Here is a 19,477-nt window from a genome sequence, read left to right as displayed (position 1 = left end):
GAGGCAATTTCAGCTTCAGTATGCGGAGTACGAAGCACCCAGCACCATTATTGTTTTAATTTCACTTAAAGTGTTTTAATATGCAAAATTAGATTACATTTTTAATTAGAATATTTTGCAAAAGGCTTTTTATTCTAAAATGCTGTTTTATTATAAACTAAATGTTTGTTTTAAGACCGTTTTTATGAATCAAATGTTCCTTTTTGGCACTCTGGGGCTTCCGTCATAACATACTCTCACTGCAGGGTTGGGTAGGGTTACTTTGATTTGATTACTTTCAATGACTTTTAGATTACTCCAATACCAAATATGCTAATAAAAGACAAAAGAAACTAAATATGAATAAAATGACGACTCACAACACGTGGTAAGCTTTCTCTCCTGGCTTTGATCTCTATGATCTCCGGCAAAACGAACATAAAATGCAACAGAAACAAAATGAGAATAAATCCAAACAGCTTGCCAACATCATTTTCCATGTGTTCCGTCACTCCCCAAGCCTGCACAAAATTTTGTAATTTTGGAGAAAATGAAAAAAAGACAGGTTTGTGGTTACCGCTTTAATCGGTATATTACCAACAATAATTTGATGCAGAAAATGAATTACCGTAAAGAGCGCACCAGATTATGAGCCGCACCCACCACATTTTAAGAGGAAAACTGATTTTGTACATACACAAGCCGCACCTGTATATAAGCCGCATGCGCCCACATTTAAACATGTAACACAAACACAAAATTAACCCAAACCCGATTTCAAGTCCTGCGATTGAAAATAAATGCCCTTCATTAAAGTCCACAGTCCAAAAATCACAGCCGGCGAAATTAATGGAAAATGATACCGGTACTTAAGGTTTGATGCAGACCTGCAGAGTCCAGGTCCCGTTTAAAGTAATCCAAGGAAAAAAGTGTATATTTCCAAAGGTAAGGGTGGGAAAAATTTATCAGATGAACACATTTACTCACGCAACTCCTTTTTCTTTAACCGACTTTTTACCCCCTCTTCTTTCCTTGTCTGTCCCTCACATTTAGCGGTCCCCACTTAAACTCGGCACCCCGCGTTTGTTCCGCCCCTCATTTTTCGTTCCCACGTGCAAAACATATCAGAATAAGTGTCTCAAATAAATACAAAGAAATACATTACAAAAATATACAGTTGCAAATACATATTATACACGGGTTACACCTATTTACAAAGAAAGACGGTACACCGAGAGTTTTCAAATCTTTAATAATATTAATATAGCTTCGACAGGGCAGTTAATGGTAGCAACACTCGAGCGCCGCTAGCGGCCGTTAGAAAAATGACATAAATTGGCGCATCACTGAATAAGCCGCAGGGTTGAAAGTTAGGGAAAAAAGTAGCAGCTTATAGTCCGGAATTTACGGTAATAATTTGATGATTAAAACTGAATGAATATATAGATTTTTACCATATATTTGTCACCGATTTACAATTTCAACCTCGATAACACTAAATTTTGGGGAGCCATATATCTCTGTTGGGACCCATAGATTTTTGAGCACTTTCAGAGGTAAAATGAACACTGTTGCCTCTTGTCAAATGAGCGCCCCCTGGTTGCAGCTGGAGGTGGTCTCCCCCAGGGAGTAATTTAGTGGAGAAGCGCCACTGTGTGAGCTGATGCCTTTTGACACTTTGGTATTTGCGATTGAAAGAGTGCGTTAATCACGGGGAAGGGGTTCGAGGCAAGCACAACATGAAGCCGGCCTTTCTCAAACAAAGCATTTTCCAGTTTTCATCACGTAACTGCTGTGTAACGGTCCTGACCTCAGTTCCGAAACGGAAGACATTTTCAGGTGAAAAATCAGCTAACCCGACAGTGTCAAGAACCAGAACAGGATCAAGACCCAAAGGCGTGACATTACTCACACAAGCCTTTTATTTTACGGGAGTCATGCACGTTAGGCGTGGAAAGACAGGAAGCCAGAGACCAACAAGATTGATTCCAATTGCCCGAGCAGATATCGGACAGATGGGGTCGATACCGGACAGGACGGGACAGACAGGACTGATGATGAAACAGGTTATCAAAATAAACAGTACAAACTAGACGGGAACGAAAACTGGAGAGAATAATGAACAGGACAAAAAAAGACGGGAACGACACAGAAAACAGATATTTAACAGGACAAAACGGGAGCAATATCGGACAGGAAATACCAACAGGAAAACAGGACCTTTCTCAAAGCTCTCCACCAAGCCCTCTCTTTTTATTAAATTTTCCTAGTTACAAAAAAACGGGGCAGCACGGCGGCGCAGTGGTTAGCGCTTGTGCGGCACAGTTCATGTCATGGGAACCTGTCGTGGGTTCAAATCCAGCTCCAGACTTTCTGTGCGGAGTTTGTATGTTCTCCCCGTGCTTGCGTGGGTTTCCTCCGGGCACTCCGGTTTCCTCCCACATTCCAAAGACATGCATTTCAGGTGAATTAGCCGGTCCAAATTGTCCCTAAGTGTGAATGAGCGAATGAGTTGTCTGTCCCTGTGTGCCCTGCGATTGGCTGGGAACCAGTTCAGGGTGTCCCCTGCCCACTGCCCGGAGATGGCTGGAATGGGCTCCAGCCCCCCCGCGACCCTAATGAGGATAAGCGGTACGGCTGATGAGATGAGATGAGATGACAAAAAAACGGATCCGACCCAATTGCCCGAGCAGATATCGGACAGATGGGGTCGATACCGGACAGGACGGGACAGACAGGACTGATGATGAAACAGGTTATCAAAATAAACAGTACAAACTAGACGGGAACGAAAACTGGAGAGAATAATAAACAGGACAAAAAAAGACGGGAACTACACAGAAAACAGATATTAACAGGACAAAATAAACCATACCGGACAGGAAATACCAACAGGAAAACAGGACCGAGTCAGAATCCACGTTTTGCGGGGCAGAGGTTGTTTGACAGACTGACAAAGGAAAAATGAGAGCACTGAGCTTAAAAAGACGGAAAGCCAATCTGTCAATGGCGCCACACGGGCGGGGCCAATTGGGCGCCGTGGCAACCGTGACACAAGGACAAGAAGACAAAGAGTATACGTCACTCATAAGCTATGGAATATGAGTGTGTTTTAAGCTTAGATTTGAACCCTTCCACTGAGGTTGTAGATTGAATCTTAGAGAACACAGCATTCCACAACACCGGGGCCAGAACGGAGAACGTGCGGATAATAAACAGGACAAAAACAGACGGAAAAAATACTGGAACCTGAAATTGAACAGGACAAAAATAAACCGGAACAATACCGGACTGGAAATACCAACAGGAAAACAGGACCGAGTTAGAACCCATGTCTTGTGGGGCAGAAGTTCGTTTGACGGGCTGACAAAAAAGCAAGAAAGAGCTGAGCTTAGTATAGACAGAAAGCCAATCTCTCAACAAGCCGCAGCTGGCGCCACAGGGGCGGGGCCAATTGGGCACCATGGCAACCATGTCACACACAGGCGCGGCCAATTGGGCGCCATGGCAACCATGACAGTAGAAGTCTGCTCCTTTGTCAAATCTTTCTTGCTAATGTCAAGTTTAAACTTTAGTAGACACTCAAGATAAGAAGAGAAGAAATCTATGTATATTGAACTTGCAGGGAGCACCCAGTAGAAGGCTCTCAGATAAGAACATTCCATTCTTTCTCAAAGCTCTCCACCAAGCCCTCTCTTTTTATTAAATGTTCATAGTTACAAAAAAACGGATCCGACCTAAAGGATGTGGATATCAAAGAACATCAACATAATTAGCCGATATCGACAACGATGCTATAGTCAAAACAACAAACATGTGACGGTTGCCATGGGGTCCAATTGGCCCTGCCCGTGTGGTGCCAGCTGCGGCTTGTTGAGAGATTGGCTTTCTGTCTATTTAAGCTCAGTGCTCTCACTTTTCCTTTGTCAGTCCGTCAATGAACCTCTGCCCCGCAATACGTAGGTTTTGACTCAGTCCTGTTTCCTGTTGATATTTCGCAATGAGAAGTGCTGGAACAATTTTTTCAAATCTTTAATTAAACAACACAGGATTACTTCACTCAACCACTGGATCATCGATAATTCCGCCCCTTTCCCAAATACACGCTCTTCTTGTCAAGAACCGGAACAGGACCCAAATGCGTGACGTTCTCACACAAGCCTTTTATTTTATGGGAAATGGGGAGTCGTGCAGTTATGCAGCAGTCTAACGTGGAATGATAGGAAGCCAGAGACCGACAAGATCGCTTACAATTGTGACGGATAGGGTCAACGGGACAGACAGGATTGAAAATGAAACAGGATATCGAAATAAACAGGACAAAAAAAGACGGGAACGACACAGGAAACCGGTATTTAACAGGACAAAATAAACGGGAACAACACCGGACAGGAAATACGAACAGGAAAACAGGACCGAGTCAGAACCCACGTTTTGTGGGGCAGAGGTCCGTTGACGGACTGACAAATGGAAAATGAGAGCACTGAGCTTAAAAAGACGGAAAGCCAATCTGTCAATGGCGCCACATGGGCGGAGCCAATTGGGCGCCATGGCAACCGTGACACAAGGACAAGAAGACAAAGAGTATGAGGTCAACATCACTCATAAGCTATGGAATATAAGTGTGTTTTAAGCTTAGATTTGAACACTTCCACTGAGGTTGCACATCGAATCTTAGAGAACACAGCATTCCACAACACCGGGTCCAGAACAGAGAACGTGCGGATTTCTTCTTGGCTCTTGGGATCACTCGTAGACCAGGGTTTTCCGAGCAGGAACATAGGAGGAAATTAAATCAGAAGGATATGAGGGAGCAAGTCCATGCATGATTTGGTATACGACCAACAGAAACTTGAAATCACATCTTAAGCTAACAGGGAGCCGGTGCAGATCAGCTAAAATCAAGGTGATATTAGATAATAGATTATCATTTTTGTTTTTATCTGCGAGATCTCCATTTTTATACCCGTGACGTAAACATGAATCATACCGTCCGAACTTCAGCGTGGCGAAGGCGATCGACCGGTGGGCTAAAGCAGGTAAGGCCGCCCACTTTTATGAAACATCTCGCTCCAAAGTGTGTGAAGACTAACGTGTCATTTTATATTGCAGTGTGAGCAACAGGCCAGGCGGTGGCGCTGTTCTAAAGATCAACGAGAAATACATCTTGGGTTTGGGAAAGCCCCGGAAAATATTTGAGTACAGTGGACCTTTGTGTGTTGTTAGGTAACGTAATGAGTACTTAAGGTGAAACATGTAAGAGCGAAAATAGTAAAAAAAAAAAAAAAAAACTGTCGAAAGAAAAATTGAATGCAACTCCAAAAATATTTACAGATTACAGACGCTCCCCTACTTACAACCATTCGATTTACGAAAAACGATACGAACATTTTTTTCGGGATGTCAAAAAATATAATGCTTCTTTCCGCCACTACCAAGCAATAGGGGTGTCGGGAACGGAAAAAAAACAGGTCAGTAGCCAGGATAGAAGAGCAAAAACGTGGTCAGGATCGGAAGCAAGTCGAAAGCCAGGAGAGGAGAGTGGACCTGGTCAAAGTAAAAAATGGATCGTTATTCGGGACGGGAGAACAGACATGGTCAAGATCAAAATAGATTGTGGCGGGAGACAAACAAGAGCAAAAAAACGGGACAGGCGAAACAGGGCTTGCCGTGTAAAAACAGAGATTCGCAGATGGACCGACAAAAGGGGACTGACAGGACAGAGTTTAAATACTGACAGGGAGCCAATCTGTCAACAAGCTGCAGCTGGCGCCACGCAGGCGGGCTCAATTGGGCGCCATGGCAACCGTGACAATCCTGTATTTCCAGCACACTAAGAACTTTGACATTTTTATCGTTTAATAATAATAATAATAATAATAATAATTTCCTTGTATTGTCATTCTGTGTAACAATGTACACAGAACGAAATGTCGATTGCACCTGACCCGTTGTAGCGAGCCGATGCAGCCGCAGCCAACAGAGGGCGCCGCCGACCACTTTTTAAGTCTTAGGAATGACTCGGCCGGGGCGCGAACCACCGACCTCCCAGTCTCAAAGCGGGCGCCTTACCATCTAGGCTACTGAGCTAATATCATGTTCATCTCATTAATATGGTTGGTGTAAAGAGTAAAGAAGAGGCGAGACGTTTCTTTTTAAATGAAAGTGGAATAAGAAAGCTTGATGCGGTTGAGAAAATGGCTGGATCGCTTTTTCGGCTACTTTTTATCACGAAGGAGGAAGTCGACTAACTTTTGAAGCTCATCTTCCAAAAGTAAGTTAAACTTAACTCTATTCATCTTTATAGAGCATATTCTTTTATGAAATGTTTATTTTTTTGTACAAAACAATACAGGTTACTTATACAAACCTTAAACATACAAAATAGCACTGAACCAATTTACCAACAAATTTAACTTGCTTGGTGGATTAGGGTCTAATCCCATTACTTCCCCTTTCTTACATCCACTTCATCTACGAATCTTGTTCGTAAGTAGGGCAGTGTCTATAAAAGCTCCCCCTTTCTTTGTATTTTTATTTTAATTACATTTAAGAAGTTGTGGATTTTTAATTTACTGTAACCTTGCATGTGGATGAACTGATAAAATACCAACAATAATATAAGATTATTTAAGACAGTAACTATCGCCCCTTGGTGGCCAAATTGGGTACTGCAGCTTCAGACCACCGACCACTCCAAGCAGCCAAAACCAATCTTCCGCCGGGTCATAATAGCTTGTTATTATATATTATATCATCCGATCAGAGATCCACAGAAACCATACACCATTTGGTTTACATTGTTTGTTTTTTTCTCATCAGGAATCGGGCTTGGCACTGCCTAAATATGGATCCTTGTGATTCCTCCAATTGATGCAGGTTAGGAGCATCCACCTAAACTTTAGTCCTGCTCCTCGCAAATTTGGGTTATCTATGCATCAGAAGAACAGTTTTATAAATCACGTGATCCAGATGCACAATTTCAATCACCACAGTGCTCGCGTTCCTGCAGATATGCTCGAAACGTCATCCCTCTCCAAGCAAAAGCTCTATCTGTACTTATCCATATATGTCACGGAACCGGACCGGGGAGGCAGGAAGGGTGAACTCAATTGCATAACGATCAGTTACTTTTATTTAGGAAATAAAAGTCGTCCAACACGCAGGGACAAAACCAAAACAAAAACAGACTTACGGGCAATGAGAAATTCAGACTAGGTAATGCTCACAAAACAGGCTTAAAGTTACTAACTCAGACAAACGGGCATGACAGGTCTTCCTTGAGTCAAACAAAACAGAACAGAGCAAAACAGAACAGAACAATCGGCAGTCCCCAAAACCCGCCCTTAAGAAGCACACACGCAGTTTAGACAATCTGTTACAGCCGGTGCCAAGGGGCGGGGCCAGCTGGTTGTCATGGCGACCATGCTGGACATGACAATATATTCACTTCTCTTACTACACCGCCTCATTATGCATAGTTGCCATATGGGGCCTCCTACACAATTTAATTGCTGGATACAGGAAGTAACACTAGGAAGTGGGGGCTTCCTCGATGTGTAGACAAAGAGCTAATCCAAGCTACTCCTGCCATCTCATTGTGATTTCTCATGCTGAAGTCATTCCCAAAGGTTTGATACTTACTGATGAGCTGTACCAAACCCTTTGTAATTTATTTAAGAACAAAAAAAATATATATATTTTGACACTCAGGGAAAATGCTTCTGAAAACATACTTATACGTTATGGCAATTAACAAGTTAGGAGAGACCTGATTGATAATATCCGCCATTTTTTCCAACTTCCGGCACTGCTTATTCATATTCAGCTCTCGCTCTTCTTGTTCCAAATTTAGGGCTGCATGACAGAGTTTTGTGCTAACAAGTGTTAGCGACAGAGCGGAACCTTCGGAGGAATCGACCATGAACCCCTTTTCGGTGAACCGTCCGACAGGATAATCTCACCCTGAACACGGTGTGTTCCTTCTCATTTAATTTTGTGCTTCGGAATTCACGAATAACGCATATGTAGCTCATATCAGTGTGTAGATATGTATTTAAGACCTAAAATCAACTCAATCTATAGAAAATCTTAAATAAATCATGAAAATATGAAGCATAACAAACTTTTATTGATTTTACACTATTTTAGGGGTGTCCAAACTTTGGCCTTTTTGTCAGGGGACAGGGCGACTAAAATGTCATTTACTCGTAAATATGTTTTAAATTGTATTTATTCTGTTTGGGGGGGAAAAACAACTGCTTGGTGAATTAGGGTCTAATCCCATTACTTCCCCTTTCTTACATCCACTTCATCTTGTTTACCTTTCTCCTTCCTCTCCAATTCTCTGATTAGGGGAGAAAAATGTTTCCTCTAATAATTGAGAATGTCTCATCTCATCTCATCTCATTAGCTACACCGCTTATCCTCAGTAGGGTCGCGGGGGTGCTGGAGCCCATCCCAGCAAGCATCGGGCAGTGGGCAGGGGACACCCTGAACTGGTTGCCAGCCAATCGCAGGGCACACAGGGACAGACAACTCGCTCGCTCATTCACACGTAGGGACAATTTGGACCGGCCAATTCACCTGAAATGCATGTTTTTGGAATGTGGGAGGAAACCGGAGTGCCCGGAGGAAACCCACGCAAGCACGGGGAGAACATACAAACTCCGCACAGGAAGGCTGGTAGCTGGATTTGAACCCATGACCTCAGAACTGTGCCGCACACGCGCTAACCACTGCGCCGCCGTGCTGCCCATAATTGAGAATGTATTAAAAGCTAAAACCAAAAAATCACTTCGCGCTCATTGTGACTTTACGTAGGCGGAAATTGTTCACTGCTGTTGTCAGGACAAGAACGGAAACAGGACCAAATTGCGTTACGTTTCTCACAAGTTTTATTAAAGGAAAGAGGACGGGCTACGATCCGGTGTTCGCTAGGCGCGGGAAGCAGGTCGCTCTGAACGCAGAAGTGTATCTTCCGTGGCGATTGATGGCGGTGTCGGGAGCGGAAAACAAGTCTGTAGCCAGGACAGGAGAGCAAAAACGTGGTCAGGGTCAGAAGCGGGTCGCTGTCAGGGCAGGGAGAGGAAGCAGAACCCATTCGCGTAACGGTACTCAGAGTTTATTGGGGAGAAGAGAAATGAGCGCACACTCGATCTGGGGATGGTTGGTCACGGAAGTAGATTGCTCGGAACGAGGAAGTGGTCAAAATCAAACAGATCGGTGCGAGAACAAAACAGGAGCAAAACACAGGAAAAAATGAAAATTCTCAGGGCTTGATGTGTCGCAGGAGTTTTGCAGACGCTTCAACAAACAACAACTCACAAGACAGCTTTTAAGTAGTCACGGGGAGCAATCTGTCAACGAGTTTCAGCTGGTGTCCATGGGCGGGGCCAATTGGGCGTCCTGGCAACTGTGACAGTCGTAAGCAAGGAAAGGAGAGTAGACATGGTCGGGGACAAAAAGAGGTCAAAAGCCGGGACAAGAGAGTAGACATGGTCAGGATCAAAAACGGGTCGAAGCCAGGGGACTGACGGGAGCAAAAAACAGGAGGGAGAAAAAAGGCTTGCCTAGTCTTAACTGAGGTTCGCAGACGGACTGACAATAGGTGACTGAAACGAGTAGGTTTAAATAGGGACAGGGAGCCAATCAGAGTCCAAGGCAGTTGCGGGCACAAGTGCATCACATCGGTAATCATGACAGCTGTCCTTTTCTTTCTTTTTCAAAACTCACTTATGTGAAAACAGTAACACTGAAACTGTGAACAACAATAAACAGTCATGTTTAACTTGAAAAAGAAATGTTTACCGCCAGACGAGTATTCCACTACTTTTTCATTTTGGTATTTTTTTCTTTTTTGTTCTATTCCCCCCTTCCTTTAAGTCGAATTGTGCAACATTTTACATAATATTTGGTCGTGTAGGGATGAAAGAAGCAAAAACAACCTGAAGAGCCGTTTAGGACCCGAAAGAGCCGGATCCTTTTGGTGAGCCGAGCCGAAGAAGCCGGTTCTCTACTAACTTTCCTCAACTTCGATCCACTTTGACTCGACTTCAAAATACCGCATTTAGGACACAACGTCAGGGGAACCCGTGTATTTTGACCTTCATGCACTGTAACTTTGACTTAAGTCGCTTCTTAATAAGTAATTTTGAGCCCTGATTTTTGTGCGCTGGCTCGATTTTCTTGTGCGCTGAGAATGTGCGAGCAGTGCGCAATTGCGCACGCGTGCAGCTTAGGGGGAACACTGCTCCTGACCTAGCTTCATAAAAGTTACTTGTGTTAAGTATTTTTCCTCGTCTCTCTTTGCTTGTAGAGGAATGGGACATTCTTCGCTTTGCTAGAGTATGGGACAAAATGGAGGGAAGGGGGAAGTAATGGGAATACTCCTAGAAAAACAACAAAAATTGAATCCAAGTATCTTCATGTTCCTGCATGTTGCCATCGGACCAAAAAGTTTGGACATCCCTTCCGAAAAAAACCGGGTCGTTGTGCCACTTTTCTTGAACATCTTTCTTTTCACTAGCACTCTCTTCTCAGGCATTCATTGGATCCTCCGATTTCTCCTCCTCTGAAAAGAGGAACGGACTGAATTACCGCCGTTGTCTTTGCACAACGGGCCTCTCTTTTTGTAAATGTGTTGGTACGAACAAAAAAATGGAATGCTCCCTCAGGAGAAGCTTTTGCAACCCTCTCACGTTCCTCTCACCCAGAACACGTACTGTACAAAACAACCCAATTGGATGTGAAGTTACAAAGATTGTGTATTCGGACAAATGTGTCACGTGGTGTATTTTAATCCCATTAAAAAAAAAACGCTTGTGTCTGTTTTGTTGCCTTTTTTTCACCACTATGGCGATCTTCGTCTTTGCTTACCGTTGCGTCTGGTCACGTTTTTGTTGTTTTTCCGTCGCCACTTTAGCACTTTCAATCCAACGCAAGTTTTTCTTCCCTTCCTCGCTGTCTCATCGTAGTTTCACCATGAAGATCGACAGCAGCTTGAGCGTGTCACAACTGCCCGAGTCCTTGTCCCAGGCCGGCCTTCAGTTCACAGTGGCGACCGAAGAGGACTTTGACGACATCATGGCCATGAGTCAGGATATCTATGGAGGCTTGGATTACCTGCCCACCAGGTACAGCAGCTGGTTGCAGGAAACCAACCGCACGGTCATTCTGGCACGCAAACAAGGAAAAGTGGTAGGTGTTCAATGTCCGACCTTCCTCGCTAAAGTCATGAGAAACTGGGTGTACTGTAACCAATAGTCCCTGTAATTTTCCTTACGGGTCTGAGCGTTCACACAAAGTCGGTGAGCAACGCTTGAAACAACAGTGAGCAACGGCAATCCCAAGTGCGGCAACTAAATCATTATCAAATATGTCCAAAACTTGACATCAAGTTGCATTTTGCTGAGTTTCCGGCAATGCAAAATTATTTTGTACTTTTTAATGAATTGACTCATGTACGATTGCAAAGGTTGCAGGGCCTACAAACGTCATTTGTTTTTACAATTCTTTCACAAGATTTCCATTTCTTTTTTTCCTGGTATCTTTTGTTGCATAATACTAACATTTTTAGTCGGTTGCACGATACAGAACTGTATTTAATTACATTTTTAGTGGAAGTACAATGTTGGCAACAAGATTAACTTGATAGAATTGGAATTTATTTGAATGCAACGCAAACCTTTTCTTCTTTTTCCCTGTTTTTTTTCTCCTTTTTTTAAATTCCTTTTATTAAAAAAATCTCATTGTGTTTATTTTTTCCTAGCTGTTACTTTTTTCTTGCTTTTTTTGTTCTCTATTACCTTTTTTCCCTTTATTTGCTTCTTTCTTTTCTTCTGGCTTTTTTTCTAAAATTTTCCTGCTATTTTTTCTCTTTTTCTCTCCTTTTGTTTCATTTTTTCCCAGCTTTTCACTACTTTTTCATTTTGGTATTTTTCTATTTTTTGTTCTATTTCCCCCCTTTCTTTAAATCATTTTGTGCACAATTTTACATAATATTTGGTCGTGTAGGGATTAAAGAAGCAAAAACAACCTGAAGAGCCGTTTGGGACCCGAAAGAGCCGGTTCTTGTTAGTGAGCCGAGCCGAAGAAGCCGGTTCTCGAAAAACTCTACTGACTTTACTCAACTTCGTTCTACTTCGACATTGACTTCAAAATTCTGCATTTAGAACACAGCGTCAGGGGAACCAGTGTATTTTGACCTTCATGCACTGTAACTTTGACTTAATCGGCTTCTTAATGAGCAATTTCGAGCCCTGATTTTTGTGAGCCGGCTAGATTTTCTTGTGCGCGGAAAAGCTCTGGGTAGTGCGCAATTGCGCACTCGCGCAGCTTAGAGGGAACATTGACTGTAACCACTTCTCTTATCGGGAACGCTTTTGTCGTTTCCCAGATCGCCCTGGAATCGGTGTGCGTGATCGACGAAGGCGAGACCATGCTGGTGGAGGGTCTTCGTGTCGCTCCCCAGGAAAGAGGCAAAGGCGTGGCGGGGGTCCTGCTGCGCTTTTGCTCGGAGCTAGTCAAGTCCAAATACCCCGAGGTGAAAGTCAGCCGGCTCACCCGTGACGATCAACTGGGCCCCAAGGACTTCCAGAAGTATCGCGTCATAACCAAGCAGGTACGGCGGCTGCCGATCCCAAAGATGTCCGTCCCGCCTCGAGGACAGCGTCGCTTTGATCTCCGCAGGGCATACTGCTGGTGCGCTTCCGAGCCGAGGACCTCAAGTGCCGACTTTCCAACCACGGCGAACTGCGACCCGCTTCCGCCTCCGTCCCGAAGGCTTCTCCGATACGTCTGGACCACGGCGCCGTACGTCGGCTTTTTATGACAAGCGACCTGATGCGTGGGGTCCTCCCAAACGCCACCATCATTCAAGACTGGCAGCCCTTCAAGCCCATGCCCGGGAACATGGCCATCTTGATGAAGAAGGACATCGACTGGATGGTTGACAACACATCAAAACCCAGCGTGGGAAGCCTGTGTACCTTCCCGTTCCGGGTCCCCCTCGGTGAAGACTGGTGGGTTTCCGAGAAAGATCCCAGGTAAATCCATGCTGAAGTCCACTGATGACTCCTCCGTTCTCCAACAGGTACTACTTGAACATCGACATGTTCGGCAAAGATCTGGATCTGGTCCGCCAGCAGTTCCTGAGCCACCTGGAGCGCCACACAGCCACCTTGAAGGGTCACATCATGTGCCAGATGTTCCTGGACCCGCCCCTGTGGAAGCCCATGGCAGATTTTTGCCGCAAAGCTCTGAGCCTGGAGCTGGTCAAGGAGTACACAGAGCAGTGCGTGGTGGAGTCTGATGTCCTGTAGTCCAGATGGACGAGTGAGGAGACACCGCTGGGTTGTGGTGTCCACAGGATGGAATCCAAACCAGCTACTACAGCAATTCTACACCCATTCCATAAGCAGTATTTGTTTTTTTTTCTTTCAAGAGCAAGCAAAGACTAAATCATTTGTTTTTTGGGGCATCATGTCCTAGATGCAGTCTCACGGCCATCCCCATGAGCTCTTATTCAGGTCGAGTCATTTCCAAATCAGTGGATCAGCTTATGAGCAGGGTTGGGTAGGGTTACTTTAACTGGATTACTTTCAATTACTTTTGGATGACTCCAATACCAAATATGCTAATAAAAGACAAAAGAAACTAAATAGGAATAAAATGACTAAATTTTGTGCAGGCTTGGGGAGTAACAGAACACATGGAACGGCAAAAATGATGTTGGAAAGCTGTTTGGATTTATTTTCATTTTGTTTCTGTCGCATTTAATGTTAGTTTTGCCGGAGATCAAAGAGATCAAAGCCAGGAGAGAAATCTTACCACCTGTTTATCATTCTATTCATATTAAGTTTCTTTTGTCTTTTATTGGTATTGGAGTACCGTATTTTCCGCACTATAAGGCGCACCGGGTTATAGGGCGCACCCCGAAAAAATAGTTTTTGGTCCTATTTTTGACATACATAAGGCGCACCGGATTATAAGGCGCTACAATGGGAACGTCGACAAAACAGTCAGATAGTTCAGTCCAACTTATTACCCCCTTAACATTCCCAAAGCTTGCAAAGACGCAAATACGTGTCGAGAACACGAGCGGATGCGGTGTCCGTATGATGTCACTCAAATGCATCGTTCCATCATTCGGAAGGTTAACGTCTTGGGATTCAAGAAATGCCAACCATTCCTTAGTTTCTATTTTCTTTTAGCTCGCAACTTTACTGTGCATATGACAATAAACACTTGGAATTGAGTTGAATTTAAAAATAGACACTCCATTCCATCCATTATCTGCACCGCTTATCACAGAAACATCGAGTTCAGTCTGAAACAAGATACAGGGATTATATATAGCCGGAGTAGCTCACCGAAGGCGTTGTGTTCATAATAATGTGCAGCCGTGGTCCTCTTATATCCGTGAGTGTAGTAAATCCAGGAGAATAAAATATTTACAAATACAGTATAGTAAAAAATGCTTTCTGTATGCCGTCAACCACGTGCTATACACATTCATCTTTTTTGGCCAATTGCAGGCTTTGTTTTGCCGTTCAAGCCAATGCCAGCCTGTAAATGATAAAAAGGATCCGCCCCTTGACCTCCGAATAACTTTAGCCAATAGTGATCGATTCAAATGATGATTGACACATTGGTTAGCCAATGAAACGCCGGTAAATAAATCCCAGCATACACCGTGTACTACTTGGCGTTCGAGGGAAAATCTAGTCGGCGGCTGCAAGTTAGTTGGAAGACTTTGCGACTTGATGTTGATCCATATATAAGGCGCACTGTATTATAAGGCGCATGGTCAGCTTTTGAAAAAAATAAAGGCTTTTAGGTGCGCCTTATAGTGCGGAAAATACGGTAATCCAAAAGTAATTGAAAGTAATCCAGTTAAAGTAACCCTACCCAACCCTGCTTATGAGTATGCACGACTCCTAAGGCACTTTAAATTCTGCGTCCAGGAACTGGGATCAAAATGTATTTGATTATTTGTTTCTTAATTGCTCTTAACTGTAAATATATACATAACACGAATAATGTTACAAATACTTGTTTTGCCAAGTGGAATGGAGAATTTTAAAGTTATTAATACCTCATGTGGGTTGTTTTGCAGACAATCCTGGCAACAAAATTGATGTTTAGGTACTGAAGAAATGTTAATAGTATGATTAAAGCGAATACAGTGGAACCTCAGTTCTCGACCATAATCCGTTCCAGAACCCTGTTCGAAAACTGATTTGTTCGATCACCGAAATCATTTTTCCCATTAAAAATAATGTAAATTGTTTTAATCCGTTCCAACACCTTGAATGTTTACCTTGAATGTTTAACGTAAACATAAAGCTAACCCAGGCTAATCGTACGTTTGCGTTATAGTAATCTTCCGTACGAAAGATTACGCTAACATGAACGTACGCACTCACGCATTACCGGCGTTCGAACTCCGATTTTTTTGACCGAACAGCGAAGCAAGAATTTCTGGAAATTTTTGGTCGGACTCCGATTTGTTCGAACTGAGAGGCGTTCGAAAACCGAGGTTCCACTGTACTTGATTAGAAACATAAGACATAGTGTTAAGAGACAGGACCTCAGTCATATTGCAAATAAGTAGTTTCCATTTTTTAGTATTTCTTAACTAGTAAGCTTGCTAACTCATTGGACTAGTCTAGGGCAAATTATAAAACATACACGACTGTTTTTTGTTCAATCTGAGTCCTAGCGACCTAACGTGACCCAGAACTAACCTATAAATGGCCTGGCTTGTGGTCCCTGGGAAAATTGAATTTAAAAGATGTATAGGGTGTCAGGACCAGAACAGAGACAGGACCCACTTGCGCTACGTCTCTCTCAGTTTTATTGGGAAGAAGGGAAAAGATTGCACACAGGATCCGGTGATCGCTGGGCGCGGGGAGCAGGTCGCTCTGAACGCGGAAGTGGGAACAGAAAAAACGCGTCAGTAGCCGGGATAGAAGAGCAAAAACGTGGTCGGGATCGGAAACAAGTCGAAAGCCAGGAGAGGAGAGTAGACGTGGTCGAGATCAAAAACGGATCGTTATTCGGGACGGGAGAACAGACGTGGTCGAGATCAAAACCGGTCGTAATTTGGGACGGGAGAGCAGACCAAGTCGAGATCAAAACAGAGCGTAGCGGGAGACAAACAGGAGCAAAAAACGGGACAGGCGAAAAGGGGCTTGCTGTGTAAAAACAGAGATTTGCAGACGGACCGACAGAAGGGGACTGACAGGACAGAGTTTAAATACTGACTGGGAGCCAATCTGTCAGCAAGCTGCAGCTGGTGCCACACGGGTGGGGCCAATAGGGCGCAATGGCAACCGTTACAAGTCTAGGACAAATTATAAAACATACGACTGCAATTTTGTTCAATCAGAATCCTAGGGACCTAACGTGACCCAGAACTAACCTATAAATGGTCTGGCTTGTTGTACCCACGAATATTGAATCGAATTCAAAGGATGCGGGCAGAGGTTATGCACTGTTCGAATTTGAATCTCCAATTGAAAATGAAACCCATGAAGTTAACTGTCACGAGACCGAACCAGATCGGAGGCAGGAGGCAGGAAGGATGAACTCAATCGCGTAACGACCAGATACTTTTATTAAGGAAATAAAAGTCGTTCAACACTCGGGGACAAAACAAAAACAGGCTTACAGACAAACAGGAACTCAGACTAGGGATACTCACAAAACAGGCTTTTACTCAAAACGTGCAAACACAGGTTTCCTCCGAATCAAACAAAACAGGACAGAGCAAAACAGAACAGAAAATGCAATGAACCAGCAACCTGCAATACCCACAACCCACCCTTAAGAAGCCCACACGCAAATTAGACGATCTGCTCCAGCCGGTGCCCAGGGGGCGGGGCCAGCCGGTCGCCACGGCGACCATGCTGGACATGACAGTTAACCCTCAAAAAGGTTTCAGTTTTACCTATAAATGTCCCTAAAAGGCCGTTAAATGAGCTGAAGTTTGTGCCAGTAATTGTCAGGACTGGAAAGAAGACAGGACCCACTTGCGTGCGTTTCTCTTACTTTTATTAGGAAGAAGAGAAAGGGGAGTATACATGATCTGTAGATCGGTGATCGTGGGGAACAGGTTACTCAGACGCGGAAGTGGTATTTCCGTGGCGAGCGATGTCAGTGTCGAGAGCGGGGAAAGACAGATTGATGGCCGGGACGGGGGAGCAAAAACGTAGTCAAGATCAGAAAAGGGGTCGGAGCCAAGAATCAAACAGGAATCAGGACAGGCGAGAGTCAGGGTCGAAAGGGCTTGCCTAGCGTGAGCTGAGGTTGGCAGACGGACTGACAACGGGTGACAGGAAGGGGGTTTAAAAAGAGACAAGCAGCCAATCAGCATCCGAGGCAGTTGTCATGACAATAATAGCTCATAAGTGATTTAAATATTTTAAGAAGCTTACAAAGTTACATTACTTGATTTTGTATTTGCATAGCCCTGCAGTATGATAACAGTATTCCCTTCCATTCCATGCTTTTTATTATAAGATTGAAAGTAATATTTTTGAAATTCTCAAATGTGATATAGGGACACTGATTCTTTAATTCTCTGATGCTTGCAGTTTGAATTGTATGTATTTATTTTGATTGTCTTGATTGTGAGGATGTGCCACACTATTTTTCAAAAATTGTATCCTAATATTTCAACTCAAGGGCACTTAGCTCGATTTAATAACGACATGCTGGTTATGAGACTCCTGTGTATGTTTGTTTATCCAAGCCATTGCGTTGTCATGCACTTTAGTAGTCTGTGGCAAGAACATTGCATACCTGTCAACCTGTAGATTTTTGCCGTACAAAGTACGTTTATTATGCGTTTTAAGACGTATACGACGTACGAGAAAATCTGTACGGAAAAACGCAAATTTATCAATTACGGGTACCATCCGGTGTACCCCGACTATCACGAAACGGCAAATCAATCAAGTCAAACGAGTTCGCCGCGGTAGCCTCTATCTCGGTATCGTTTTTTTTCGTTGCAAACAAAGCGAGCGGTTTGATGCTACTGTGCGGATGCGGTTGCCGCCTGGGGATTTCCCATCATGCATCATTCTACGGTAGTTGTGTAGTGAAAGGAAGTCCGTCTCTTTTTAGAGAACCGGCTTATTCGGCTCGACTCATTAAAGAGAGCCGGCTCTCATACGGCTCACTTGCTTTGATGCATTATCATACCTGTCAACCTGTACGTTTTTGCCGTACAAAGTATGCTTATTATGCATTTTAAGACGTGTACGACGTACAAGAAAATCTGTACGAAAAATTGCAAATTTGTCAATGATGGGTACCATCCGGTAGACACCGACGATCACAAAACGGCAAATCAATCAAGTCAAACGAGTTGGCAGTGGTAGCCTCTATCTCGGTATGGTTTTTTTCGTTGCAAATGAAGCGAGCGGTTTGATGTAGTGAAAGGAAGTCCGTCTCTTTTTAGAGAACCGGCTTTTTCGGCTCGACTCATAAAGAGAGCCGGCTCTCCAACGGCTCACTTGCTTTGATGCATTATATTACGAGTTATTATGTCGTATAAAGAAGTTAAGAAAAAAAGGAAGTATAAAAGGAGAAAATGAAAAAAGACAGGTTTGTGGTTATCCCTTTAATCAGTAGATTACCAACAATAATTGAATGCAGAAAATGAATTCATAATTTGAATAAGAAAATGTATTATTCTACTTAATTCTATTGGCATGTATTTTTTCCTTCTACGGTGAACGTCCAAGCGACTTCATTTTTGAACTTTTTTAGAATAAACCTCAATCATGTCGAGCAACTAAGGATCTCACAACAAAATGTTAATTAACAATATATATGATATAACGAAACACATGTAGAATATAACATGTTAAACATAAACACGTTTGAAAAAAAATATGGTGTAAGATTATTTTGGATTTTGTGAGGGCATCGAGCCGTGGAGGTTGACAGGTATGACATTGGAGTAGTTTCCTCACTTTCAACTCCTGGTTTTCGAACTGCAGCAGTGTACACTAGTCCTAGAAATAAACAAAATGAGGATTTTGCAATTGTACATCATACAAAAAAAATGATACATTCTATTTTTGGAAGCACATTTTTAACAAGAACGTACTGTAAAAGAACATGGCGTTTGTAACCACTGTTTTGAACTTCGTGTCCGTTGTGTACTCCTGTCGTGTCGATGTGGATCATACCCTGAAAAATGTGTGCTTTTGGAAGGACTGTGGCCACGAACCAAGCGTCACTCCTTATTTCCGTGTCTATATAGATGACTCATGTGTCAGTGTTTTGATTTAAAGATGACGTCCGACGACCGCACCAGCATCGATTTCTTCATGGCTCAATGCTCAAGTCAACCATCACCCATAGTTCGATATAGTCATGTATTTTTGATAGATTAATGGACCTATAATTGGGTTTTGGTTCATATGACAAAGTCCCTGTCTTGAAATAAACCTTGACGGATCCTTTTTAGTACACAGCACAA

At 43.3% G+C, this 19,477-nt stretch overlaps 1 protein-coding gene across 4 annotated transcripts in view; it reads left to right on the top strand.

Annotated features, from left to right (window-relative positions):
* The window catches only part of nat16 (N-acetyltransferase 16), a 20,106-nt gene extending 629 nt beyond the window's left edge, over positions 1–19,477 (top strand). Inside the window, exons 2-9 of one of the 4 annotated variants that reach the window (XM_088346673.1) lie at positions 4,930–5,018; positions 5,092–5,205; positions 6,802–6,858; positions 7,835–7,953; positions 10,956–11,178; positions 12,377–12,601; positions 12,670–13,001; positions 13,073–19,477. In XM_088346673.1, the coding sequence (XP_088202799.1) occupies positions 10,963–11,178; positions 12,377–12,601; positions 12,670–13,001; positions 13,073–13,301 (1,002 nt within the window). In that variant the 5' untranslated portion in view covers positions 4,930–5,018; positions 5,092–5,205; positions 6,802–6,858; positions 7,835–7,953; positions 10,956–10,962 and the 3' untranslated portion in view covers positions 13,302–19,477. The remainder of the gene's footprint in view (positions 1–4,929; positions 5,019–5,091; positions 5,206–6,801; positions 6,859–7,834; positions 7,954–10,955; positions 11,179–12,376; positions 12,602–12,669; positions 13,002–13,072) is intronic. The other 3 variants (XM_088346671.1, XM_088346675.1, XM_088346674.1) reach the window with 3 other exon arrangements.

This window comes from Urocampus carinirostris, chromosome 11 (genome assembly GCF_059441175.1).
Source record: "Urocampus carinirostris isolate Australia breed hairy pipefish chromosome 11, RoL_Ucar_1.0, whole genome shotgun sequence".
In the NCBI taxonomy this organism is placed as follows: Eukaryota; Metazoa; Chordata; class Actinopteri; order Syngnathiformes; family Syngnathidae; genus Urocampus; species Urocampus carinirostris.
This window is presented reverse-complemented; position numbering and strand designations above follow the sequence as displayed.